Source organism: Manis pentadactyla, chromosome 9 (genome assembly GCF_030020395.1).
Source record: "Manis pentadactyla isolate mManPen7 chromosome 9, mManPen7.hap1, whole genome shotgun sequence".
NCBI lineage: Eukaryota > Metazoa > Chordata > Mammalia > Pholidota > Manidae > Manis > Manis pentadactyla.
This window is the reverse complement of record NC_080027.1, coordinates 11,972,275-11,998,251: the sequence shown is the minus strand read 5'-3', so window position 1 is coordinate 11,998,251 and position 25,977 is coordinate 11,972,275. Positions and strand designations below refer to the sequence as shown.

General features: G+C 49.0%; 3 protein-coding genes and 1 long non-coding RNA gene across 10 annotated transcripts in view; 2 read left to right on the top strand and 2 right to left on the bottom strand.

Moving 5' to 3' along the window:
* RBM14 (RNA binding motif protein 14) overlaps positions 1–2,338 on the top strand; it is a 38,836-nt gene extending 36,498 nt beyond the window's left edge. Inside the window, exon 3 of the mRNA XM_036930334.2 lies at positions 2,155–2,338. Within this exon, the coding sequence (XP_036786229.1) occupies positions 2,155–2,183 (29 nt within the window). The 3' untranslated portion in view covers positions 2,184–2,338. The remainder of the gene's footprint in view (positions 1–2,154) is intronic.
* LOC118934691 (RNA-binding protein 4B) lies at positions 1,249–10,757 on the bottom strand. 5 transcript variants are annotated; one of them, XR_005033560.2, is made up of 5 exons: positions 10,582–10,757; positions 9,505–9,928; positions 4,333–5,009; positions 2,525–2,746; positions 1,249–1,941 (listed from the first exon to the last, which is right to left on the bottom strand). XR_005033560.2 is itself a non-coding variant. In XM_036930364.2 (4 exons), exons 2-3 carry the CDS (start codon positions 9,914–9,916, stop codon positions 4,342–4,344), a joined length of 1,080 nt encoding a protein of 359 aa, XP_036786259.2. In that variant the 5' UTR covers positions 9,917–9,928; positions 10,582–10,757; the 3' UTR covers positions 1,249–2,746; positions 4,333–4,341. The 5 variants fall into 5 exon arrangements, 3 of the variants coding, with proteins under 3 accessions (XP_036786259.2, XP_036786280.2, XP_036786271.2); XR_005033564.2 differs by having other exon boundaries at positions 1,249–1,860; XM_036930364.2 differs by having other exon boundaries at positions 1,249–2,746.
* Positions 9,935–15,277, top strand: LOC118934705 (uncharacterized). Its single transcript, XR_005033567.2, has 3 exons — positions 9,935–10,258; positions 10,481–10,931; positions 11,365–15,277. It is a non-coding gene; the product is annotated as an uncharacterized LOC118934705 (long non-coding RNA).
* Positions 15,278–15,411: 134 nt separating this feature from the next.
* SPTBN2 (spectrin beta, non-erythrocytic 2) overlaps positions 15,412–25,977 on the bottom strand; it is a 35,478-nt gene continuing 24,912 nt past the window's right edge. For all 3 annotated transcript variants that reach the window (XM_036930273.2, XM_036930281.2, XM_036930265.2), the window contains 18 exons: positions 24,427–24,690; positions 23,026–23,250; positions 22,619–22,708; positions 21,998–22,258; positions 21,779–21,909; positions 21,331–21,535; positions 20,411–20,785; positions 19,881–20,125; positions 19,655–19,793; positions 19,327–19,411; positions 18,867–19,063; positions 18,390–18,532; positions 18,224–18,299; positions 18,094–18,144; positions 17,661–17,881; positions 17,175–17,348; positions 16,607–16,649; positions 15,412–16,268 (listed from right to left, as the gene is read on the bottom strand). In XM_036930273.2, coding sequence (XP_036786168.2) covers positions 16,035–16,268; positions 16,607–16,649; positions 17,175–17,348; positions 17,661–17,881; positions 18,094–18,144; positions 18,224–18,299; positions 18,390–18,532; positions 18,867–19,063; positions 19,327–19,411; positions 19,655–19,793; positions 19,881–20,125; positions 20,411–20,785; positions 21,331–21,535; positions 21,779–21,909; positions 21,998–22,258; positions 22,619–22,708; positions 23,026–23,250; positions 24,427–24,690 — 3,159 coding nt within the window. In that variant the 3' untranslated portion in view covers positions 15,412–16,034. The remainder of the gene's footprint in view (positions 16,269–16,606; positions 16,650–17,174; positions 17,349–17,660; positions 17,882–18,093; positions 18,145–18,223; positions 18,300–18,389; positions 18,533–18,866; positions 19,064–19,326; positions 19,412–19,654; positions 19,794–19,880; positions 20,126–20,410; positions 20,786–21,330; positions 21,536–21,778; positions 21,910–21,997; positions 22,259–22,618; positions 22,709–23,025; positions 23,251–24,426; positions 24,691–25,977) is intronic.

Here is a 25,977-nt window from a genome sequence, read left to right as displayed (position 1 = left end):
AGCTAATTATAAAATAAAAAATTGAGCTTCTCAGCTTCACTAGCCACATTTCAAGTACTTAATACCCCCATGTAGCTAGTGGTTACAAATGGGATGGCACAGCTATAGCGATCCTTCCTACAATGTCAAAAAGTTTTATTGGGACAGTGCTGATGGAAAACTGTTGCAGAATCCAGTTCTTCCCTGCTAGTGTGATAGAAATCAAGATTTGTTAAACTGCTATATTAAAGTTAGCACAGAGGACCAGAGATTTTGGCAAGGCCAGCAAACCCTGTATACATTTCTTCGCCCTGCCTGGAGCGTTGCACACCCCAAGGAAATCCCAGTATGTGCCTTGTTTTTCTTTTTGTAAGAGGGACAGTCCTGTGTCCTGGGCCTTGTGTACTTGACACTAGTTGGAGTGTATGCATGGATAGGCAAACCTTTCTAGATTTTGGTATCCTAGCCCAAAAAAATCAGGGAAAAATTCTGCTTCACCTATGTCAGGACTAAGTATAAAATATGTATGAAAATGCTATGTAATTATAGATAAAAATTCACAGGTAGTAGTAATTTATGGGTCAGCATTTCCATACAGGATACAATAAAGCTTAAGTAGGGTTGCAGCCATCATTAAAGTGATTTTATGGGGTATCTGACGCCTTTGATCTTTAAAAAATTTCTAGAAGACAAAACACATTTTATTATAGAATGTTGTCACTACTCATCATTAGTAACCTACTTGCTTTTCTCAAAATAACGTTTTCTCAAAATATGTTTTCCCTCTTTCAATCCACAGCTTTTTCATTTTTAGCCAAAGTCTAACTGTCTAACCATAGCAGAATGTTTTTTTTTTGTAGCAGAATATTAACACCATGGGAAGACAGACCTCAAGTACTTTATAAATAATTCAAAAGAACACATACTATGTAGTTAAACTGAGTCAACCCAACAGGTCTTCAGTGATATTCTGGCTTAGCCTTGTCCTGATGGTACAGGGTTCTCTGTGTGGGGCTTAGTTCTATCACACTAACCTGTGTTTGACAGCCTTTATATTGGAAAGAGCAGTTCTGGTTAGAAAGAAGAAGCCTACCATAGCATATTTATTAATGTCTTAAGCTGCTGGCTAACTTCTTTCCACCCAATGCTGAGGCCATATTACCTCATTAAATACTTCTGCATCTAAATTTCCGATATTCACTTGAATTTAGTTTGAACACAACTAAGGAAAAGTCAGAAGATGCTGGTAATAACAATCACACAAAGACATTTATTTAAGTGTTAGAAACGTTTATTTGTCAAAATATTTAAAAAAAAAAGTGGGAGGAGTAGAGTAAAACAAAACTAAATTTCAGCAAATGCTGTACCACGATCACAGGTCAGACATTAAAAAAACAAACAAAACAACAACAAAGAAACCCCCACCATCAAAACCCCAATGGTCCTAGCAATTTCAGAAGATTAGCTTCAGTGTTAGAGTCCAGAGCTAACAGAAGAGCAACAGGTCACTTGCCACTACATGGTCGTTTTAAAGGGAAAGGAGATGTTGCAGGTAGACAGGGAGAAGGGTTCAACTCCTAAGGAAAGCAAGATAAGAGGGGTTCCACTGTACAGGAAAAAGGGGATGCCAGCATAATCCTTACCTAGGGCTGCTCAGAGGCTGAGAATGTAAGGAACAGAGTGAAAGGCTACAGAGACTAGTATCAGGAGGAAAGAAAAGTCAACTTAGAAGAATTAAATTAAGAAAGAAAACATAGTTGGTCACAAATTCCTCTGTTTACTGAAACATGAAGCAATGGAAACATCCCGGCAAAGGGGACCGCGCGGAGCAAGTTCTCATATATGACCGCAGCCCGAGGGTTCAGTCCGCAATTATCCTACCTGAAAGAGAGCACAACACAAGAGGCTTACACAATGCCTGGAGAGCAGCTTGGCTCCGAGTACAAGGGCCCTGGTCCCGTCCTGTATTCCAGGGGGAAAAGAACAAAGAACAAAACAAAGCCAAGTCAGACTGGATCAAACTTACATCCCATGGAATTACCTAGGAGTCTACTATGGCTATGTATATATATAGGAACCTACTTATAGCTATATAGAGAACAAGCAGCAGTCTACCTAGAAGACTGCTGTGTTGGTGATAAACCCATCTTTCTCATTTTCTTATCCATCTTTTAGGCAAGATCGCCTCTGTGATACAAGGCTAACTGTCGCAACAAAGGGCATACAGATATCAAGAACTTTTTTGGATCTAGAAAAAGCAGAAGATGCTAAGATTTCAAATACAGCCAATTGCACTATTCTAAATTTGTTTCATTTTAATCTTTCATATTAAACAAGTTTTCAGAAATGTTAATCACAATACCAAGGAATGGTTCATTCATCTCCAACACACCTGCATGTCATACTGTTACAGATTTGGAGCCACAATTCCAGTACTTCCCCTAATTGACCAAATCAAAAGAAATCCTAAAATTCTCTAATTCTTCCATTGATGATGGGAACACTCCAGACACCAATGGCTGGGGGAAAAAAAAAGTTAACTCACACCAAGTTCCTCTACTTATTACAGACAAAGGGCCAAATCTTGGTCTTGATCTGTGCCAATCGACTTCAAAAGTTGTGACGTTCTTGAATCAGTTCTGCTAGGGTGAGACCCGAATTTGGATCCCCAACAGTTCTGGAGTATTTCATCCTGGCAGCCTCATTAACATCAGGCTCCTGGGACTGCAACCAACTCAGGGTTATTCAGTCCATTTGAGGTTCACACCTGGAAGGTAAGTTTCTTTAAAAGTCATCACTAAAAAGAAGTTAGTCAAACAACCACTACTTGCAGTTAATATTCACTTCAAAATAACCTTAGCAATACCCTTTAAAGACTACAATATACTAATTTAATATTTAACTTTCAAACATTTGAAAGAAATAGAAGTTATCTGATAAATACCACTTTACTTCAGAGGCATATCCCGCTTCATGGCAGGTCCAGCTGCGTTAAAAGTAAAAATTAATGGCAAACTACACAAGTTGCAAGACTATACCACTTTGTGCATATCAACACACTGTTAGTGGTGTCAGGAGATCCCAGTCTTGTCAAGGTCACAAAGTATGTAATATCACAGGCAAAGGGGGACTGCACTTTTCACTATGTAAAAGAACAAATTTCTATCACTTTTTTTTTTTCTACACATACACCAAAGGGCTAAGTCAGGAACCCTGGCAACTCAGTGATGACTCAGTTTAACTCTGCTACTAGGCCTCCAATTCAAGTAATGCTCAAAGTATAAGGAAAATCATGAGAATAGAGAGTTCTCATGATGCTATTTCTACTCAGATGAAGAGATTTATTAATTTCTAGAAACCCTTAGTTATTCTTGTCATTCCAACATTTTTGTCACACATTTTCTGAAGTAGGAAATTAAACTTCCAGGAGCACCACCAATAGGATTTTTATATATGTCAGAAAATTACCTGTTTCATCTAGTTTCTTACATGTTCCTTGCAAACAAAAACTGCTGGCAGAAGCAGGAAGCATGAGGCTCTAAATGATAGCATCATAGGCTATGCAGAAATATGGCTCAGGTGCTCAGATAGAATATGCTCTGGATTAGTAAAAAGGAAAGACTCTATGGGACAGCGACATCAAAACATTCTTTCATGTGTCTTAGACCTAAACGTCTAAAATTTATAGCACTTTGGTTTATAGGTATGTATTAGAAGACTTCCCTCTGATAAAAGCTAATGAGCTAAGTACTAGTTTTATTAGCAAGTTTGAAGTCTAAAGTTACAGTTAAAATTCTCACTGTGACATTATTAACTCCTGAAACTGTACTTTTCAATTTATACCATAGTAACTTTTGGAGTGGAAAGAGAACGAGTTTTGGAGTCAGCCAGACCTGAGTCTGAATTCTGACTCTACCTTTCAGTCACCATGTGACTTTAGGCAAAGCACTTAACCTTTGAGTCTTAGTTCCCTTTTCTGTAAAAGAGAAAATATTTTAAAGGCTTAGTGTAGATTAAATGATAAAGTATACACAGGGCACTCAGAAAATATTAGTTTGCTTAACTGTTTCTGTAACCCAGATCTGCTTACACTTCATTAAAGAACAATATTCAAACAAACTGCGTTTGTCATTCTCTCACAAGGAACTATTTGGTTGGAGTCATACGCTAAAACCTCAAAAGGCCAAATGAATTTCTTGCCTAAGCTAGAGAAATAATTAATACTACTATATATTTATACCTTTTGGATACTGTCCTGAAAGCAAATAGGTGGCTTTAGCCTCCCCTATGCAGCATGGGTCTCTTTCAAGGGAACTAGACGGACTCTCTTAACCACACCCACCCCACTCTCACCTCCAGTTTTTAAAAGGCTGAGTACCGCGCTCGGTCCACATACTGCTCTCGCTCATACCGGGCCATGTCATAGAGAGAATTCCGTGCAGCTGCTGAAGCCTGAGACAGCTCACTCTCTGGCCCATAACCGTAGCCCTCTCCAACTGTGGGGAGCACAGCCGCAGCACGACGCAGGGGGCTCCTGTCCCTTCCATAATAGGAGGAAGTGGTGGCAGCGGCAGCAGCCATAGCAGCTGAGGTGGCGGCAGCACCTGAGTTAGGCAACAGGTGTCTGTCGTAGGGATCAACGGAAGTGGAGTTGAGGTGACTGGTCACGGCTGTGCTCTGAACTTGAGGCAGGTGGGACATGGTCTGCTCTGCATAGTTGTACGCGGAAGCTGCTGCTGCTGCCGCCACCGCTTCGTAGGAGCGGACCCGGTAGCGCTTATAGTAGTCGAGAGCTCCATATGCATCGTTGTAATACATGGATTCCCCGTAGCCCATGGTGTAAGGCGTACGCACTGCTCCATACTGCTCATTATACTGCTCGGTAAAGTCTGCCACACGACCCGTACGATCTACCGGACACTCTTTGGACCAGTGCCCCTCTTTCCCGCACCGATAGCAGCCGCTCTGGTCTCCCATCCCGGGGGCAGTCCGAAGCCGGCTGGTGGACAACTGCACGTGCATTCGTTTGCCTTGAGGAAATAGATGTAAGAAGATTTATTATAACTCACTGACATTCTTTATCCTCCCCCAAATGAAAGTAAAAAGTTGGCATAAGACACACATACATACACACACTCCTGCAGCCCTATTTCAGCAACCCCCTCCAAAAGACGTTAAAGTTTATGAGAGAAAATCTGAGTCTTCAGAGACCAGTCGTTACTTTCCACTTACACCTGGTAGATAGGATTTCCTAGTTATGTGTCCACAACTTACCTCCCCCAGCTCCACACACAGAAATCGAAAAAGTTTCGATTTTCACTGCTAAGACATTATTAATTGCAACGATTCAAAACAAGCCAATTTTTACAAATCACACACCAAACAAAACATCAGTTATTCCACATTTGGAAAGCATCTTACCAGCCTCTCACTGAATTGCCCAGGGCCACATAAAGCCTGAGCATTTACTGTAGCTTGAAAACCACAGCAATCTTCTGTCCATCTTGTTTCTTCCAGCCATTTTTACAGGCGCCACCAGAAGGCTACGTTGGGTACACAAATCAAATCATACCTGGCTCATCCTCTGCTTCCTCTCCAGTACCCCTAGCAGTTATAAAACCCTTCAGATTCCAACCCCAACCCCACTTCATTCAGCAAGGGTGAAACCATGCCTAGTGTGGAGAAGAAAACTATTTGACCAAGGTCTCTCAACAGCAAGAATTACATCTTAAAGCAGTACTGGTTTCTTAGGGACACTGTTGCCATGTAATGAACAATCAGCAGTTCATCCTGTCATTCAGCTTACAATTCTTTACAAGGGATTATTTACTTGTTAGAAAAATGCAGCATTTGCCTAAAGACCTATATAAACAAGCCACACCCATGCTTCTAGGAAATGACCAGCGCTAGGAATGGTTAAGAGAAGAAACAATCTCTACCCTGACTTCCGTACAATCAAGCCCAGGAACCCTTCCTAAGGAAAGCAGTTTGAGGATAGTAGTAGTCCTGGTAGTATTTAGTCCCAAACTGCTTGACTTTGGAGATCAAAGCAATGCTTTGCAGAGTGTGCAGCCAAAAGGCAGCGAGTACATAGACAGCAGTGGCCTCGGGTCACTCTCAAGGGCTGCTCAGAACAAATCCCCCCTCCGTGGTCAGCACGTTGCTCTCTCTTTAACAGACCTTGTTCTGGATGCAGGTATGTGACAGGCCTGGTGCTCCACCATCCCGTGGGAAACAGCCAAATTCAGGACGGCGGCCAGAACAGCACCACGCACTGACCCTCAAGAGGGGAGCGGGTTAGTGCAGTAACATCACTGTAGTCACACTCAGTTCTGCCTAGTGTCTAAGATTCCTACCATCCCTGTTTCTAGCCATTGTCACCTCCAACTTAAAACCCTTTCTTTATCAGAAACAAAGGTGCTCAAGCTTTTACTTCCAGCTGCGAGCACAGGGGCGGCATCTACCGTCACCACTGACACAATCAACAGATACCATATGGCAGTATTCTCAGAAAGGCGGGCAGCATTTAGCCATCCCATTGTTTTCAGGGATTTACATACTCCCATTCCAATGCTTAGAAATTATTAAGGGCCAAATGCTAAGACAGAAATACACAGGTTTTTGCCCCCATTTAGATTCCAAATGTAGAGTTCCCTATAACTGTGATTGGAGGGTTACAAGTTACTTAGCTTTCAAACACACATGGTGACATTAATCTGTGTAATAGACACCAACTGTGCTCCAACTCTGAAGTCAGGGTAACCATGACAATCCACAAAGCAACCAATCCAGAGGCCCAGAAGTATATTTTTAAGAAAAAAATTTCAATTTAACTTGCTCTTTACTTTTATAGATTCTGAGTCCATTTTTTTGAGAAACAAAATCCAGAGATTCCAAAATATATCTAATTTTCAACCCTGTTTTATTTGGAGAGTGGAACTCTTTAAGTTTATAAGCATCTGTGGCAACTTCTATCTCTGCAGAAGCTGTGGAAGGATTCAGGTAAAAATGTTTACTTAGAATAAAAACATCTGTAACAGAAGTGACAGGTTTTTGAAATACAATCTTTCCAAAGGTTTTAACTAGGCTTTTAAATCCTCTAAAATTCTTATAATGATTGAAAAAAATACTGTGCTTCCCTATTACCTTAAGGAATCAAAGCAAAGCAAATTGGAAGATTAAATTCTAATACTACCACACTTGGAGAGGCCAAAAGCTTAAAATTTTCTGAGACCCCCAAAAGTTACTGAAATACGCTGCCAACATTTTCCAGAAAATCAGTCCAATAAAAGCGTTTTCTTTTGAAAGCTGGAACAGAAAAGAGTATTAAAACGTTAGAGATGGGTAATTTGGAGTCCTAACTGCAGAGCTCCTATCATGTGCAGTGTAATGGCATTACATGCTATCCTATGTAAATGGCAACCATTAAAGTTCAAAGGATGCCCGAAGTGGCACTTTTCAGAGGCCACCTTCAGCAGGTGACAGAAAAAAACTTTATCAAAAAACATGACAAATTGGTAGCTAGATTGCATTTTCTGTGAAAGTGCAACTTATTATCCAACACTGAACTTTCTCTTGTCATCGGGAAAAAAACAGCTGGTTATAAAAATGAATGTGTAGAGTGCTTTCTCCAGAGAGACCAGGCTAAAAACGAGACAAAGGATTTTTCTTTTCCAATGATGACATTTAAAAACATTTCATGGATCATTGTTACTCAGATAGTCACTTCCTAAAGATTATTATATTAAAGTACACTGCTTTATTAAAACACACATTCCTCCCAAGTCCCCCCAATTAACTGACTTCTATATAACATTTCTGCCCCTTCTTTCATTCAATTGTGTACTAAAAATGTAAGGATGTGCAGCATTACTCTGCTAGAATCTCTCTGCAGGGACTGTGCCTGACTTTTAAGTGCATTCTTTTTACATTTTGCTTAATACCTGTCAAAAGAAAACTCCCATACCTCCTCACACTGTCCATTCATGATCTCCTTCCCCATCAAATAAATATAATTAGGGTTATCCTCCTTAGAGCTGTCTGAAGTGCAACAGCTTTCCAAAATAAAAGAAAAATATAAATAAGAAAAGTAAATAAGAAAACTATTTTTTAAAGTTTCTAACCAGCACAGAAACACTCATTGTTGCAAACAACACTCACCTTTAATCATATTGTGCTTTTACTGTCAAAATCCTTTCACATCTACCACCTCAATCTAGCCTTGCTACCACCCTGTGAGGGAGGGATCATTAGCAGAGAAAATGAAGCACAAGAGGTTAAAACACTGTCCAGAGTCATTGGACTAGTTAACAGTAGCAAGTGTGTCTATGACTCTTGCCCTGTGCTTTTAAGAGCAGCTAAAGACCAGGGCACTACTGGCTAAGGCTAGAGACATTTGATGCACTATTTGCAAACTATGTTACTCTTTTCTGGTCAACTTTACCTCTCCCATTTCTTTTCCCACTGTTCTAGGTTTACCCTTAACTACCTTGTAACAGCCCTGTTAGCAGCACTCAGAAAAAATGGTGTTAATTTATGAACCTGAAAAGTGACTGTAAATGTGTGGTCCAAGATGAGAATGTCAACAAAAAACTCACAGAACAGCACTGTCCAAAACAGAATTTTCTATGATGATGGACATGTTCCATATCTGTGCTAAAATGGTAGCCACTAGCCTCATGTGACTTCTGAGTGCTTGAAATGAGTGTAGTACAACTGAGAAAATGAATTTTAGAACTTAATTTCAATTTAATAGCCACATGTGGCTAGTGGCATCTACATTACTATAGCACAGTTCTGGAGTCTTCAGACACTTCCCGTGGTATAAATGACAATATATGTACCCTTATTATTGGTGTATATATACTATGGTATGCTCTATGACACCCTCCCTGGAATCTCAGAAGCAGAACCATCATTCCCATTCAACCTAGTATGTTTAAAAACTTCCTTTTTCTCCCCTTAAATAATAGTAGGTGGGGCAAAACAGTCCATGGCATGGTTTTTGGCTCTGCTTGTATAGGTCACATACTTACCAAATTTGAACACTCAGCAGATACTCCCCCAAATCCAGATTCACCACCCAGATTTCTAATAAGGATTCCTCTAATGTTTTTGTTCCTCTTTCCTACCACAACTCATTGCCCAAGGCAGCAAAGAATATAAATCCTAAGCATTTAAACTCCCAAATATAAGGTTTCCTGGTCATTTTAAAAAAAGCAGATAAGCCACAGACCTTTATCCTCCCTTCTCTCATGACGTACTCATTTGCCCAGGCAGATTAAACTTCCAAAAGCACTGAAGTGAATGAAGCCTGCAGGATAAAGTAACCCACAGTTTGTGATTCTGCACAGTTGTTGAGGAACATCTTGGCAAATCTGAAGTGGTAAACATGTAATCTTTCTACTATTTACAGTTGAAACAGAATGGAAGACACCACCGTGCCAGCCCCTGGTCCTGTGTTGTTGCCTCTGCTTAGAGCTAGACCCCACTGAGTTCTGCCACCCAGACCCCAGAGCAGTTCACCTTGAAACTCTGTGTTGTCAAGGCCCCTGATGGCCTCCACTGCATCCTCTGCCCGCTCCATATGTACAAAGGCATAATCTTTCACGATGTCACATTCGATGACTGGACCATACTCCTCGAACTTGGCCCGAAGCTCTTGGTTGGTACAAGTGGGACTGATGTTGCCCACATGTAACTTGGTTGAAGCTTTGCTCTTATTCTTGCTGGCTTCCACATTGATGTTCACCCCATGCAGCTTGTAGTGGTGCAGGTTGCGTATGGCATCCTCAGCTGCCGTCTTGTCTTCTATGTGCACAAAGCCGTAGTTCTTGATGATGTCACATTCCAGCACCTTCCCATACTGCTCGAAGAGTGAGCGGATCTCCTGCTCTGTGGCCTCCCGGGGCAGGTTTCCGATGAACAGCTTCACCATCCTGACAAGAGCCTGGGAGAGAATAGGGATTTCCAAAAGTCGGAGGTGGAGTGGGAAATTGTGCACACTGCATTTTGGTTTAATCCTCTTTAGAAGTACACCTTCAAGATCCTTTCACACATTCGTTATTCTCAAAAGAGGGGAAAGGCTTGTTCTTAAGTACTGTGCGCTGTGTGACACGTAAGGAGGAGGTCGGGTCAGCATGCACCGCACAGCCCATCATCTCCGCGAATTGCATTTAAGTAACAGGGTTAGCTGTTTCGTGTCTTAAAATACTCTTTTGGGGGCAGAAAAGAGAAGAGCCCAAGCAGGGGGCAAGAGGCATATATCGTACTGTCCCTGGTAAGATTTTGGAGGGAAATCTGAGTACCTCTCCTCCGTGCGGTAACACCTTTCAAGATTTTCTCAGACTAAAAAGATCTCCTCAGTCCCAAACCGGGACAGCCCCCCTACCCCCCATTCAGCGACCCAACCTCAGCTCCACCGCCCCAACAAAGACTCGACCCGACCCCTGCCCCGCCCCCTCCGGAGACCCAGCCCCGCCTCCTCCCGTTGTCTCCGCAGGACCTCCCGCGGCAAGAGAAACCCAAACCTCGGGTCGGCCCCGTCTGCCGAAGGCCCGGCCCACCCTCGGGGTCCCACACACCCACGAGACCCCCTCGCACCTCCGGGTGGCGGCGGCGGTGGCGGCGGCTCCCGCGTCAGGAGAACCCTACAAAATGGCGACGGCCGTTCGAGCCTCGGCGCGACCGGGCCCTTCCTCGCGCGCCAGCTCACGCACGCGCGAGGGCGCGCTGCTTCCGTCCCTCCGCCTCGCCGGAGCCGGGTGACCAATCCCGTGGCCGCACACAAATGGCTGCCCCGGCCTCGGCTCCCAACCGCCCCAACACGGGGGCGGGGCCTGCCGGAGACGGCGGTGCGCGCGGAGGTTGGCCCGCCCCCAGCCCGGGCTAGCCAATCCCCACCCTGGAAGGGGTCGAGCGTCAGAAGGGTTCGGGACGCAACCACTGCCGAGGTGAAATCAGAACCCCGGGGGAGTCACTAGGCATCACAGTGGATCATGCTCATGCTATTAGGCCAGCTGGGCGGGGAGGGAGGGGCGGGAGATGATGACAAAGGGTCATCTCACTGGGTCCCAGCAAAGGGGTTCTCCTATCGGGCTGTCCAGCTTCTGTGGCGGCTTGGGACAGCATTTTAGGAATACCGAAGCGCCATATTTTAATCAGTCCTAGTCAGTTTTTGTAGAGCTTTAAACAGGATTAAGAATTTTTCATTGCAAACGTATTCATTGGTGAGGAAACTGAGAATCAAAGATGGCAGAGCTGGGATAGCTCTAAGAGGCATTCTATCCGGGCAACACTTCGTCATGTTTTGTTTGCTCGTGTACACAGTGGGCTGTTTTTCTCTCTTCAGCTAGAGTATTAGCTCTAATAGTGTGTCCTTCACAGTTCCTGGTCCGTGGTGAGCACACCAAAGGAATACCTCGTACAGCGGCCCGGAGAGGTTCCTTGTTTTGGGGGTGTGGGACATGATCTCCACGTCCACCCCAAGCTGTTGGAGGACTAGGCAACCGTGAGTCCCCAGGCACTTTCTAGTATTCAAAATTCAGCTGTGGTCCAAGGGCACCTCCTGGTGGCAAAAGGGAAGCTATTAGGTGTATTACTCACTGTCACCCTTGAACAAAGGATAGACTTTTATAGAGATTGATGCACTGTTTATCTCCGAGTAAAGCCTGCCAGGGTGTTGTCAGTCATCATTTCTCAGTGTGTTGGCTCCATAGAATCTTCTGTGATGCCATCAAGCACAGATTCCCTAGGCTGCCCTCTTCCTCCCCAACTACTATGATGTTTCTTTCCCTAAATTCTTTGTTTCCCAGTAGAGGCACTGTCCTTAACAACTGTAATAACTCATGCTTGTCTCTTACCTGATTCTCTCCCCTTCCCTAATAATGTTGGTCATTCCCGGTTTCTCTCTACACTCGAACTTTTAAGGCATGTATAGGGACATACTACCCGATTTATGAAAGCACTTTCACTCATCTTCACTGTTGTTGTTTTCGAAGTTGGGTTTCTTCCCTGTGTTTCAGGACAGACTTCACAAGTGGAGAGTCTGAACCTGCTATCACCCACCTTCATACACTGTATTTTGGGTTCTATTCTCTCCAATTCCCAAAAGTTTCTGAGGTCATCTAATGTCCTTTTAACAGTTTTCACCCTTGTGAAATTTTCATGTCATTCATCATCCGTTTCTCCTCTGTTCCTTCTCATAGCTCTGGCAGCCCTGTTCCATCTCCTTTCCCCGATTTCCCTATTCTTATTTATCCCTTTTATTTCCTTTCCCCTTCCTTCATAGGCAACCATTATAATGAATTTAATTTGCATTTTACTTTGTGTTCTTCCAAGACATGTCTTTTTAGTGTGCATTTACTTTTTTCGATTAAAAAAAATGTTTTATTGTGGAAATTTTCAAAAAGGGACAAATGGAGAATATTATTATGAACTCCTATGGACTCTTTACTCAGCTTTGACAATTATCAACATTTTGCTTATCTTGTTTCATCTATCCCCTTTATTTTTTGGCTGGAGTTTTAAAAAGCAAATCCCAAATATAATGTAATTTTCCCCATAAAGTCTTCACAATCTGCCTCTAATTGAAACCTCCGTGCTATACTAATATCTAATATTTATATTAAACTTTCCCTCAGACTGTTGCAAGTATGCCTGTTTACAGCTGGTTTCTTTTAATAGGTGTCTAAACAAGGTCTGCCAATTGTGTACTTAGGTACTTCATTTATGGAAATCTTTATGTAAATTGTGTTGTTTAGCTAATTGGTTCTTTTCTCACTAAGTGCTCTGTTGCTATGTTACATCTAACCACTGAGTGATCTCCACAGTATACAACCAGCGCATGTTAGGTGTCATGTCTGAGAGAGTTGCCTCCAAGTCCCCAGATATAAACTAGGTTGCAGTTAACATCCTTATGGTAATTATATTTGCCCTAATAGATCCCTGTGAGAATTTGGGAGATATAACCCAGGGTTGGAAGTGCTAGGCTGCTGGGCCGTAGGGTATCCATCCATAGGACTAACTTGTCTAAGTAGTGCCCGGTTCTTCTCTAGAAAAACCACCAAGGTACCCTCTCACCTGCAGCACATGAGGGACCCTGTCTGTCAATGTTTGACATCCAGTTCCCTAATTTTTTACAGCTTAATAGGTATAAAGTGATATATCACAGTTGCTTTAATTTGCATTTCTCTGCTTGCTAGTGATTTTAAGCATCTCTTCTTGTTTTTTGCATTTACTTTTTTGGAAATTTCCTGTTCATATCTTTTGCCCATCTTTCTTGTTTGGTTGTAGTCTCCTTTTTTGTTGTTGATGTGCAGGATTTTCTTGTACGTTCCAGGTACTAATCTCTTACTGGTTTCAAGTATCTCCCCTTATTCCACCAAATTATTAATTTTGTCCATGGTGTCCTTCAATGAATAGAAACCCTTAATTTTGTGCTTTTGGAGTTTTGTATAGGATGTCCTTTTCTATACCTCTGAGTCACAAATATATTCTCCTACATTTTCTTCTATTAACATTAATGATTTTACCTTTCACATTTAGGTCTGTAGTCCATCTAGAGCAGTGCTGTCCAAACAGAAATATAATAGGAGCCACATTAAAACTTTCTAGTAACACACTTAAAAAGTAAAATGAAGCAGTTGAAATTAACTTTCTTTTGAAACCCAATATAGCTAAAATATTTCAACATGTAATCTGTATTAAAATTGTTGAGATACAAAGTTTTTTTCCCCCTCTTCAGTCTTTGAAATCTGGCAAGGATTTCATACTTACAGCACATTTTGGACTAGCCACCTTTCAAGTGCTTGTAGCTACTGTATTGGATAGCACAAGTCTGGAGCTCACCCTTGTGGGTTGGGAAAGTTAAGAATGCAAACATATTTTTCTCTAAATGACTAATCCATTTTTCTCTGTTCATATTTCCCCCTTGATTTTTGGTACCTGCTTTATCATATTTTTGTATGCTAATCTGTCCCCAGTCTTTCACTACTCTATTCCACCCTGTCATTGTTCCTGGGACTTTTCTTCCACTCATGTCTGAGGGTGTCTCCCTGACCTTATGCTTCCTTCTTTTGTGTCCTGTCCTTGAGGATTTATGCCCTCAGATTGCTTCAGCTGCCATGTACGTAGATGACGCCCAAACCACATTTTCATTACCTCTCCACACACATGACCAACTCATTCTGCAGGATCATGTCACTGGGCTGCCCTACTTACACTTACGTTTCACATGTTAAAATGATAATTTCTGCATTAACTTTTCACCCCATATACATTTCCTTCTAAAATTTCTAATTTATTTCTCCCCCAACCCCAGGTTTGCCACCTTAAGTATAAATACCCAGGTTCCCTGAACACTCCACAGAGTATGACTTTTTCTTCCTTCATTCAGTGGGTATTTTACAGTTGTACTTGAAGAATAAGAGAAGGCTGTAATACTGATGTATTATTCTATTTTGTCCCATGATGGATCGTTTAGTTACATTTATCCAATTGTTTATTGTGGAATACTTCTGAATCTGCTTTTCTCAAGCGAAAGGGATAATTATTCTGTGGGCTATTGGATCTACTAGATCCTATGTTTGGAGACCATCTGGGGCTGTGTTATGCTGGTCCTGACTCTGTCTTTGTCATGGCTGATGATAGTCAGGGGTCTGCTCAGCCAGGGCCGTTGGCCAATTATGCTAAAGATGGGGTAGATCCGAAGATTTTCTCTATGCCCTGAAAAGAAATGGTTGCTTGTGGAAAACAATAAAATAACACGGCTTTTCTGCAGGAGGTCACCAAGGCAAATACTATTGCCCTGAAACCTCCAATTGCCAAGCCGGAGACAAGGAGAAAAGCCACCTGTTCCCTTTTTTTATATTTCACTAGATCTCAAAAACATACTCCTGTGTGTGTGTAGTGGGGTGTGGGGGGGCTTCCTAGGGTCCATGTCATTCTATTGGTCAATAGACTGGAACTTGTCACTTATCTGATTCCTATCTGATCTTCTGTATTATACAGACAGCAGGCGGGGCAGGAATCAGCTGCTATGTGCTCCACTCTCCACTGTGAGCCTGAGCAGTGGCTGAGGCTTGGCTGTGCGCTTCACTTCAGTCTTTCATTTTTGAACACAGAATCGTGGGTGAATAAAGTTGTGTACCAGGAAAGTAGCCATTCACTGCCTTTTAACATTAATACTGCTTATAACATCATCCTGACCTATAGTGAATTTCTTAGGTCTAAAAAGAGGCTTGACGTGGGTCAACCCAGCAAACTGGAGGTCATTATCATGGGGAAATGAGGCCAGGGTAACCTGGTTCTTCAAGGGCTTGGAGGCTGGGGGCAGAGTGGAAACCTGACACATGGGAGACCAGAGCCCCAAGAAAGCACATGGGCCTCGGCAGAGAGGCTCATGGGCGGGAAAGCAAAGAAACCCACAGGCAGTAAGAGAAGCTGAGCTCTTTAATCACCTCCTTGGCCAGACTCAAGGCTGTGGACGCCCCTGAATAGCTCACACCTGGAAGCCACTCAGCGTGGTTAGACACGGAGTGGCCACTCAAGTCAGAGGATGAGGAAGGATGGGAGTGGGGAGCTTCAGCGTCTCTGACTCCGCCATCTGGCAGTGTCGCCCCCAGGTCCTGCTTCAGCTCTGAGAGGTTCCTAGCTGTTCCCGGGGGCAAGGAACCAGATGGCATGCCCTAGCTGTGGCGGGAGAAGGACCCTGAGGCAGGGGTCGCCATTCCCCATGTGGCCTGTTGAGGGTGTGGTGCTTGGCACACCAAGGTGGGGACAGAGGTGTTCACACGGCTGGGGGAAGGAGGAAGAAGTCGGGGGAATGGAACTGGGGGTTGCCTGGGCCCCACCACCAGTCTGGAATTAAATAGCAGAGAGGATTGCCCTTGGGAACACCGACTTGTCCCCAGAGACAGTTCCTGGTGATGGTTGACCTTGGCAACAGGCCCTAGCAGCAGGCAGTTGTCTTGACAAGAGGGTGGTCCCTGTCGACAGTCCCTGGCAGTTTCCTGAACAGAGAAAGGGAGCTGGCCCGGGGTCTTGCTTGCCCCCAACTACTTGCTCTTCTTGAAGAAGCTGAAGCGTTTTTCTCGCTCTCGTTCTCTGCCATCCTTGCTTCGAAGCACAACAGGCCCCTCAGCACCGACTGGTGATACTGGGGGCATGGTCATGGCCCGGGTCATGCCCCGGGTGGCACTGGGCACGGCTGGCTCTTCCAGCTCTCCGGAGGCAGAGGACGCGGCGGCTATGGCTGCATTCACCACCCGCAGCCAGGAGCTCATCTCTGCCTGCAGGGGGCATGGAAAGACAAGAGGTCAGCTTCCAGGAGGGAGCAGCTCTGAGGCAGCCAGCCGGCAGACCGCCAGCAGGGAGCCTGAAAGGAGGAGGCTGCGAAGCGATTTCACTATTTCCTCTTGTTGGAGAAAAAGACCCCTTTAAAATAGGGAACATGATGTGTAGCCTTCACAAATAGCCAGTTGGCACAATGTGGGTTGTCTGATTACAAAGTATGAGACAGTTAAGACAAGGAAGAAGAAAAGAGGGGGAGAAAGGGAAATCTGCAAGTGCAGGGTTCTCAAAGTGGCAAGGAGGGACAGGGACATGGAGAAGGGAACAGACAGCTCACCTCATCCTTGGCCTGGAACAAATATTCTTTTCCATCCTGTAAGCTGTTGGGAGAGAGAGAAACCTCAGGGCAGAGCTGAGAATTCGGACTGGCCAGGTCAGCGCTGGGGAGAGCTCAGCTACCGCCCAGAAGCCAGCCGGAGGGCGCCCGCCCCGTCCCACACACCCTGCGCGCTCTGCAGGGTCCCGGGGCTGTCCAAACGGCCGTCCACCAGGCTGCGAGGACCCGGGCGAGCTCACTCCCGTCCCAGGCCTGCCTCCTGCTCCGCTTGCTGGCGGGCAGGGAGCGGCAGGTCCCTGGAGGTTCGCGGATGCTGGGGAGTGCCAGCACCCTGCCTTCAGATTTCCCATCCAGCACCATGTCCCAGTTTGACACCATCAGCTGTCAGGCCTGTCTTGGAGCTCCCACTCCCCTTAGTGTGGACTACAGTCAGAATCCCCGCTGTCCCGTCCCTCATCTTCCCCTCGGTCCCCAAACGCCTGGCGCTGTTCCCCCCAGATCCAGCCCATGGCTCCCTTTCACCTTGTCCCACTCTCCCACCACCCCGAGGGCATGGTTTCTTTCCTACCCCAGCTTGAAGACATGTTTGCGCTTTCGATACTCAAAGGCGACGCTGCCCTGGGCCCTGGCCAGGCTGACTGGCACTTCACCATGGTACGGCACTCCCGTGCCGGCTGCCTTGGCGTCCTTGTAAAAGCCGAGGCTCCCACGCCGCAGGACGCAGTACACATTCTGCCATGACCTGGGAGCGACACGGTGCAGGTGACGAGGCAAGACAGCTGACTGGCCGGCCTTTGTGGGACCTGTAACCCTGGGAATAGCTTGGGTGCCCTAGGGCTGCCAGTGCCACTCCCGGCATCGGGCCTGTCATCTTTCCACCCTCCTGGCCCTCAGAGCAGAGTGGGGGCTCTGCCCCTGAGTCCTGCCCGTTTCCCAGAGGGCACTCCCCCTACAGGGCACCGCTCCTCCCCACCTCTAGGGAGAGGTCCCAGGGTCGCCTCTTCTGAAGGCAGGACCAGAGGAGCCCCAGGCACTGCGTCGCCAGGCCCACTACCTGTTGGCCGCTTTCCTGCCAAAGGCCTCCATCTCCTGTTTGCGGCACAGCATTCCCTCCATCTGCTCTTGGGCAGAGAGCTCCGGGCCTCGAGGGGGCGAAGTGGCAGCCCGCGCTGCCTCAGATGACCTGCTCTGGGGCATTACAGGAGGCGCTGGGCCCCGTGTCCGGGTCTGCTTCTCTCCCCGTGGCCCATTGGCCTCGTCTCCTGTGCCAGTGCCCTGTGGGGAAAACGGTGTCAGTGTCAAAGGGTAAGATGGGGGCAACCTGGCCTGAATGTCATGAAGCTTGAGGCCCAGGTGCTGGTCTTCCTGCCTCCGTTTCCCTGAGCCTCTGCCCTCTCCCATCCCTGGTATTCCCACAATTGGCTCACACCCCTCTTTGTCCTTCAATCTCCCAGTTCCTAACACCCACACCTCCAGGAGAAACTCACAGGCCCTTCTGGGAAGCTGCCCTGCTCAAGTCTCTGCTGGTCCAACAGGGGCTAAAAGGACAAAAAGATGTAAGAAGGTGTGCGAGGGGGGCTAAGACTCTGGCGGGGGTGCAGGGGACAGCGGGGTCACCTGTGGGGACTCTGCATCTGTGCAGACTCCGTTAACTCTGGCCTGCTGTGTGGATGCCGGCAGCCGGGGCTGGCTTCTGGAACAGCAGGTGACACAGAACGGTAAGTCCTCGGGTGGCCCAGGTTCAGCCTCCTCCCCACCCCACGCCAGGCAGCCCAGCTCTCACCCGTCCCAGGCAGGATCAGGCGCCCCTTGGCCGTCCACCAGGTCCCCCTTGGGCAGACTGGCTGTGGGCCCTGGGGCAGGGGGCTGCTGCCTGCGTTCCTCCTCCTCCCTCCGCCTCTTCCGCTCCTTCTCCTGTTCTTCCAGCTGTCAAAAAACCCTGAGGTCAGAGTGTAGAAGGGCTCAAGAGGACCAGGGCATTGAGGGAAGCTGAAATGTCTTAGCTCCAGTCTGAGGAATGGAAAGATGGAAAAATGTAATTCCAAATGACAGTAGAGATCAGAAGCAGTGGGGGAAGTGGTGTCTCTTAGTGTCACCCAGGCAAATGATAGCTCTGCGGTGACAGCGCAGCATTCTGGGCTCATGTCTGGGAGATGCTGGTGCAATGGGAAGGAAAGAAATATCTTCTTCAGTAGGAGAGAGCACGAGGGCTGGGGCAAGTGGGACAGGGCAGGCACTCCCGCGGTCCCACATCCCTCACCGCCGTGAGCTTCCCCAGCGCGCTGAAACGCTCCTCCCAGGCCACTGCGGACTTCTGGAAGGCCTCGTGCCGCTTGATGAGGCTCTCAACCTCATCAACTGTGCAACCAAGCTCAGCACTTCGCACCAACGGTTCTTGGCTGCACAGCCAGGCCTCCGCCATCCCTGCATCTCTCCCAAACACGAGCACCTCCAAAACTGCAGGGATTAGGGGGGACACAGAGATGGCAGGTCAGAGTGGGCACCAGCAGGGCACTGTAGCCATGGCACTTCAAGAACAGGGACTCAGACGAAGCTACTGCACCTGAACAGGAGCACGGGCAGAGCCGGGCAGTGCCAAGGGTGGGCGCCTGGAATTCCATGCCTAGGATATTCTGGCAACTCCAGGGTGCCAGCCCCCCAGCCCCTCCCCCTGGGGCATGGTGTCCTCAGCCAGTTTCTTGGCCCCAACAGAGGCTCACCAAGCTGGAGCCAGTCCATCTTCTCCTGCCACTTGTCAGCTGTCTCCTGGCGCCGTGCCTGCAGCTGAGACAGCTTCTCTGAGATCTGGGGGCAGAAATGTGAGTTAGCACACCCAGCAGAGGTGGGGGAATGCACATGCAGGAATTAGTGATTTCTGATTGCAAGAGGCAGACCATACTGGGGGAAAGATGGAATGGGGGAAATCCCTGAACAGCACTGAGAGGAGAATGAAAGGTTCCTGCAAAAAAACAGGAGAGGAGGAGGAGACTCAGAGAAGAAACCAGCATAAAGGCCTCCCCACTATGGCTACACGCAGGCCTCACCCACCTCCTCAGCTGCGTAGTGGCTCCTGGCAAGCAGCCCCTGCCCCATGTCAATGCAAAAGGAGAAGCGGTCGGCCCTGGCCTCTATCTCTGCCTTGATGCCCTGGTGGTTCTTGATGACCAGGTCTGCAGAGGACACATCCCTGGGGGTAGAGAGACTGCATCACCTGCTGCCCACACCCTGTCCCAGCCACCAGCCACCAGCCCCTGTGGGGCACCATGGGCCTCACCGGGGCCGCTCCTGGGCATCCATCTGTAGGTTCACCCCATCCATCCACAGCATCAGCTCCCGGACCGCCTTGAAGAAGCGGAACTTGTCTGTGGTGTCCAGCAGCAGCTGCCGGCGGGCAGCGGAGCTTCCCTGAAGCTGGGCCCAGGCATCAGCTACAGCCTGCATGTGGCGGCCAATCTCCTCGGCTTTGTCCCCAGCATAGGCCTTCTGGAGTCGCTGGCCATCGTCCTGCACCTGCTGGGCCTGCAGGGTGCCAGGTGAGAATCAGGCAGAACTGGGGAACACAGGACTCTCCCTCAGTCCCTCCCTCTGGCTTCTGCTCTCTATCTCCTGCCCATTTCACCAGCCAGAGAAAAGCAGGAGGAGCAGGGGCTACATGCTGCCTGGCTGAGACGTTTTCTGGAGCCATTCTACCTCATCCCTAAGGGGCCCTCCAGAGGATGCCATCCCCCCATATTTCTGAGGGCTCCTTCATTTCCCACAAAGTCCCCTCCAAGCCACCCCCACCTCCTCGTGCTTGGGTCAGACCTGGGAGCTGAGGGCCTGGATGTCATGCTCAAAGGCACAGTGCCGGCGCTGCAGGGCCTCGGCGGCATTGAGGTCCCGGCCGGTCCCATCAGGGAGCTGCTGCTGTTTGTGCTGCACCCGCGCCAGGGCCTGGCGGGCCCCGTGCAGGAAGCGCTGCAACTCGTGCGCAGCCGTCAGCACCTGACCCCGCGTGTCCAGCAGCTCGAGCAGGTCGGCCCAGGCCTCACCGAGACTGTCCTTCCACTCGGCCACAGTGGCCCTGGCGGCGTGCCCCCCAGCGATGAGCCCACTGGCCTGTGTGCTGGCGCTGTCCACGCGCTCCTGGCCGATGGTGCTTGTGTCCCGGGAGAACTCGCGGAATTTGTCTCGGAGCATCTGGTAGAGGAAGCAGTGCACGGACAGCGCTGTAACACCGCTGTGTGTGGCCCCAGGCAAATAGGGCGAGTCCTGTCACCCCGGACAGAGAACCCACTTTTCTCCTCGGGGCCACACGGGCCCAAACAGGTCTCTTCAGCAGCACTGAGTTAATAAGCAGAAGCAACTGGTTCCCATTGACTCTGGATTTGACTGATGCCCCCAGCACAGGTGGTGGGGACACTCAGAACCTTTAGCCTTCAGACAAGGATATCCATATTTCTGCACTGATGAAGGTCCAAACCCCCAAACTCTGGAGGGGAACCTCAAGTCCCCCTGCACTGCTGAGTTCAGCTGGAAAAGAGTAATTGGTAATTTCCTTTTTGCCCATGTCCACACACATCCCCAGGTCCTCCTTTTGCATGAATTTTCAAATGAAGTTCCTCAGGCCCCAGGGGGATGGCACCTGCAAAGCCTGGTCTTCTGCCCCCCTGCCCCATGGCATTCTGCCCCAGCAGAGACACTACAAGGATGTGATCTGTGGCTGGTGTCCTCCCCGCACTCACGGTCACATGCTCGTAGTCCTGGCCCAGCTCGTGGGATGCAGCCACCACCTCGCGCTCCTGGATCCACTGCTCCAGGTCATCCAGCTCACGGCGGAGCTGGCACAGCCGGAGATGCTCCTGCAGGCGCTCCCGCCGCTCTCCGGCCAGCTCCTTCAGGCTGGCGTACAGCTTGTCCACCTGGGCTTGGCGGATCGATAGGCGCGTGCTAGGGGGGAGGGGGGCGGCACCGCAGAGCTCAGAATACAACGCTCTGGTCTCTAGCCTATTCCAGAAGAGTCCAGTACCTCCCTCATAGCCACCCAAGCACTTGCCAGGTCCCTGCTTCTCCAGCTTTCTAGATGGTTCTCTACACACATGATATGTAAGGCTCTACAATCCCTGCACCTTCCTGGAAGGAGCTCGCCCCTGCCCCGGGGAGCTGGGGCCCCTTGCTGCCCGCTGTGCTCACCTCTCTGGGTGATCATGGTCAATCATGTCTTGGCTGCTGGCTGCCAGCTGGTGGATGGTCTGGGCATAGTCAGCCAGGGCTTGCTCCAGTACCTGATGCTTCTTCACCTCTGCCTGGGCGCTTAGCTCATCCTGGGGAAAGGAACAGCGGGCATCAGAAAATAGGGGTCGGGGGAGGAAAGAGTCAGCCACACAGCCTGACCTCGGCCCCGGCTCTCACCCTGGCTTTCTCCTGGCCCATCATGTGTAACTCCTGCTCGCCCATCCAGGCCTCTGCCTCCGCGGCGTCGCGGTAGAACTGCTGGGCCCGCAGGGCCTCCTCAAGTCGCTTCCCTCGAAGCTCCAGCTCGTGGCTCAGGCGTCTCCACATTCCCTGTAGCTCAGCCAGCTCCGGACCTGCTGCTGCCGCACCCAGAGCACGCTGCCGCCCGGTCAGGTCTGCAATCCGCGGCTCATGGCCCTGTATCTCCTTCTGCAGGGTCTGTCCACAGCGACAGAAGCCGAGCACTGAAAGGCTTGCTAGGGACCCTCACCCTACACCCCCCCCTTATACCTGCGTGACCCCAAGCCCCTCCACACTCCCGCTTCTGTTCCTTCCTGGTCTCCTTCACTTCTCCAATTTTCTTGCCCAAGGATGTGATGGTAATGCCCTTCAATCCACAAGGTCTCTTCCCAAGGGGACCCACCCTCCCACAGTGAGAGAAGGTGAGCTGCCGAGGTCTAGGATTGCACACAGCATCGAGGGGGAGCCAGAGAAACGCCAAGTCTTAAGGAAAGACAAACTTCCAAGTCTGGGGAGGCTCTCGGGACCTTTCCTTCTTGCCTTTAGCCCCTGCCTCACCTGGTTTTTCTTCATGAGGAGCTGGACACTGGGCAGGTCCTTGCCATGTTCCATGGAGCTGGCCATGGGAAGCCTCTCCGTCACCCACAACTAGATGAGAAGAAGGGGGTCAGTGGAGATCCAGAGGGCAAAGCGGGAGCTGGGGACTGGACAGCAGGGACACCTGGGGAGAGGTCTAGGAGGGCTCCTGGAATGTGCGCGCGGGGAATGGTCATCCTGGTTCTGGGGTAAGGGACCTAGGAGACACCCCCAAGTGTCCCTAGAGGCTTGACCTTCAATGCCAATGGGGAAGAGAAAACAGGGATGCTGGCATCTTGCCAGCATCCAGGAAGGAGACTAGGAAGCCAAAGGCAGGAGCAGTTTGCTGTGATGAGGACTCTACCCCATCCCAGACCCTAGGGACTCACAATCTCATCCTCCACATCGCGGTGGAACTGGTGCTGCTCGCGAGAGGCTTGCAGGCGCTGGCAGCGCTCCTTCATGGGCTGGCACAGGGCCTTGAACTTCTCCTCCACAGCCCTCGAGGTCCTCTCCACCTCCCCTGCACCTTGGTCCTCCTGGGCCAGGGCTTTTGCCTGGGCCTGGATGGCCTCCACCTCCTTCTCCCGCACTGCCATCTCCCGTTCCAGCATCTGCCAACCAGAAGAGGAAGATATCATCACACTGCTGCCTTCAGACTCAGAGGAGACACTGGTCTATATCAAGCCAGTCATGATTTCTCATCCCAGGGAGAGCATCTCCTCATGGCCTACATCAGCGGATCTCAGACTTTAACATACGTAGTAGTCCAGGGGAGCTCGGTAACTGTGCCAGTTATCCATTCATTGCCTCTCAGTCCCAAATCCACCCACCCTTGTTTTGAGGTGTTGCAACTGGATCCTGGCAACATTTCTCCTTTGCCAGCTGGTGCAGTGCTAAGCTTTGTCAGTGGAGGGCACTGGAGGGACACCACAATGCCCAGGAGAGGCAGGGGCTTCTGTGCTCAATGCCACAGCACTTTTCCCTCTTGCTCCTATGGCACAACTGCCCGCGGTGTGCAGGAGCTCCAGTGGCTCTGAGCCTCCAGCAAGTTTTGCTGGCATCCCAGTGGCAACTTCCTGCCAGCCTTCGCCTGCTAGCTTCAGACCTGCTCCAGCCCATGACACTTCAGCAAAGCTCTATTCCATCCAGCAGACCTCTGCCCTCTCCAGGTCGGAGACCTAAGGTCTGAAACTCAGCCTTGGGGTCAGGGGGAGGGCATCTCCTTCCTTCTTTGGCTACCCGTCCTCAGCCCTAGAGGTCTCCACTTGCTGGTCCTATATTCTTTAGAGCAGGGATCAGCAAAGCTAGCCCCCCCCCCCCTGCTTATTTTCATAAAGGAAGTTTAATTGGCACACAGCCACACCTATGTTTTTACATACTAATATGGCTGCTTTTACCCTACAAGGACAGAGTTGAATAATTGTGACAGGAGCCTTACAACCCACAGAGCCCAAAATATTTACTCTCTGCCCTTTGTAGAAAAATGTTTTCTGATCCCTGCTTTAGAGTTCTCTTTATCTCTTTGCTAGATAACCACCTTTTACTAACTGATGCTTCTTTTTACTAAAGTTACCTTGTTTCGAGTTAGAGTGTGGTTTCTGTCTCCTGACTTGCTCTGACGGATACACACTCGTAGGGATTCTGACAGGGTGGCCCATGGGAATGGCCAAGGGGAATGCCACTAACCCCGCGGCCTGCAGGGCCGGAGAACGACCTTCCAGTCCCAGGAGCTGCAGCCTCCCTCCTCCCCCACTGCTGTTCGTCTCCATCAAAGGCCCGCGGCACACCTGCTGCTTCTTGAGCAGAATGTTGACACTGGTGAGGTCCTTGCCATAGTCGTCGGAGTGCAGCTGGGCCTGCAGGCTCTCCAGCCAGCTCTCCAGGGCAGAGCAGCTTTGCGCAAACAGCTCAGCTCGGTTGGCGTCAAAGAGGCTGCGGGCCTTGGCCTGGGTGGTGGTCTCCAGCTCGTCCCAGCGTGTGTGCAGGTCCTCCAGCTTCTCGGACGCCAGGGCTTTCAACTCCGGCTTCTCCAGAGTCAGCTCTCGCCCTTCCTGCGTGTTGGGACAAAGAGGTGTAAGTGTCAGAACTGGACAACCCTGGACTTTTCAGGCCACGGCAGATTAGGGACCTAAAGGGCAGTAGAGACCTAAGTGTGGGCAACAGTTCCAAGTTCTTGTGTGTTCTCCTTAACATCCTCTCCTCAGAGGAATCTAACCCTGGCTAAACTTCCCTATGCTGGGTGCTGATTAAACCTGCTCCTCCTTCAAGTCTGGCTCAAAACTCACTTCCACCAAGAAGCTGCTGCGACCCTTCCTTCTCCTGAGTCCCCTGGTACTTGGGGTGTCTAGTGCTACATCGCATGGGGCCTTGTAGGGTTTCTTATCACCACATGCTTCTTAGCTCATTACCCCTCACCTGAACTATGGCGAGTGGGCCCCACCTGTCTCCCCGCTCCCAGCCTTTCTGCTGGAGCACTTTTGTTTCCGGGGAGGTGAGGGAAGCGTGGTCTTCTTGACTGCACTCAAGGTAGGCAGGAAGTGCCAGTTATTACCCACAGAAGCAACCCTCAGGCTGTGACAGATAGGGAGCCGGTGGAAAAATACCACCAACTCAGCATCCTCGTGCCTGGGTTGGAATAACTCTGATGCACATTCCACACCATCTCCCAGGGACCGTCTCCCAGGGACCGTCTCCCAGGGTGCCCCATTAGGCCTGAGCACCAGTTGCCCACTGGGGTAACTGCCATGGTAGTGGATATGTCACTGAACCCCTTCCCTTCTCCATCTCTCCCCATTGGTGTTTTCTGCCATCACCCCCCATATCAGTGACTTATACTGGGAGCCTTGTTTCGGGGTCTGCTTCTAGGGGAATGCAAACCAAGACACTGCCTTCAGGGCATTTACACCTGGCCGCCAGGATGAAGAGTGTCAGATGCTGGCCCTGCCTGGGTGACTTCACAAACCTCCAGCATAACCGCACTCTGATCGATGCACAGGCCTATTGGCGTCAGGGATTTTCATGACCTGGCTTGGCACTCTTTCCCACCTGTTCTTCCATGAGGCCTGTTCACACATTCTGTGCTCCTGCCAGATTGACTTCCTGCTTGCTCCCCTGCAGGCACCCCACTTCGCACCTCTGGTTTCCTGTTTGGATTGTTTTCTCTGCCTAGAAACATCTTTCTCCAACATCTCTGCTGGTCCAAAGTCTATTCGTCCTTCATGGACTTCCCTGGAGGCTTCTGCTCCCAGGATTCTGACATCTCCTGTCTCCTTAATGCCTAGGTGTTACTGGGCTCACTTATTGCACTCATTATATTGTGCTTTGGATTTAATTTAACT

Bases quoted from the DNA above. Each gene is read 5' to 3' on its own strand.
- LOC118934691 (XM_036930364.2), bottom strand. From the start codon at position 9,916: ATGGTGAAGCTGTTCATCGGAAACCTGCCCCGGGAGGCCACAGAGCAG. The intron at 5,010-9,504 runs GTGAACTGCTCT...TATTTCCTCAAG, and splicing joins TGACAACACAGAGTTTCAAG to GCAAACGAATGCACGTGCAG.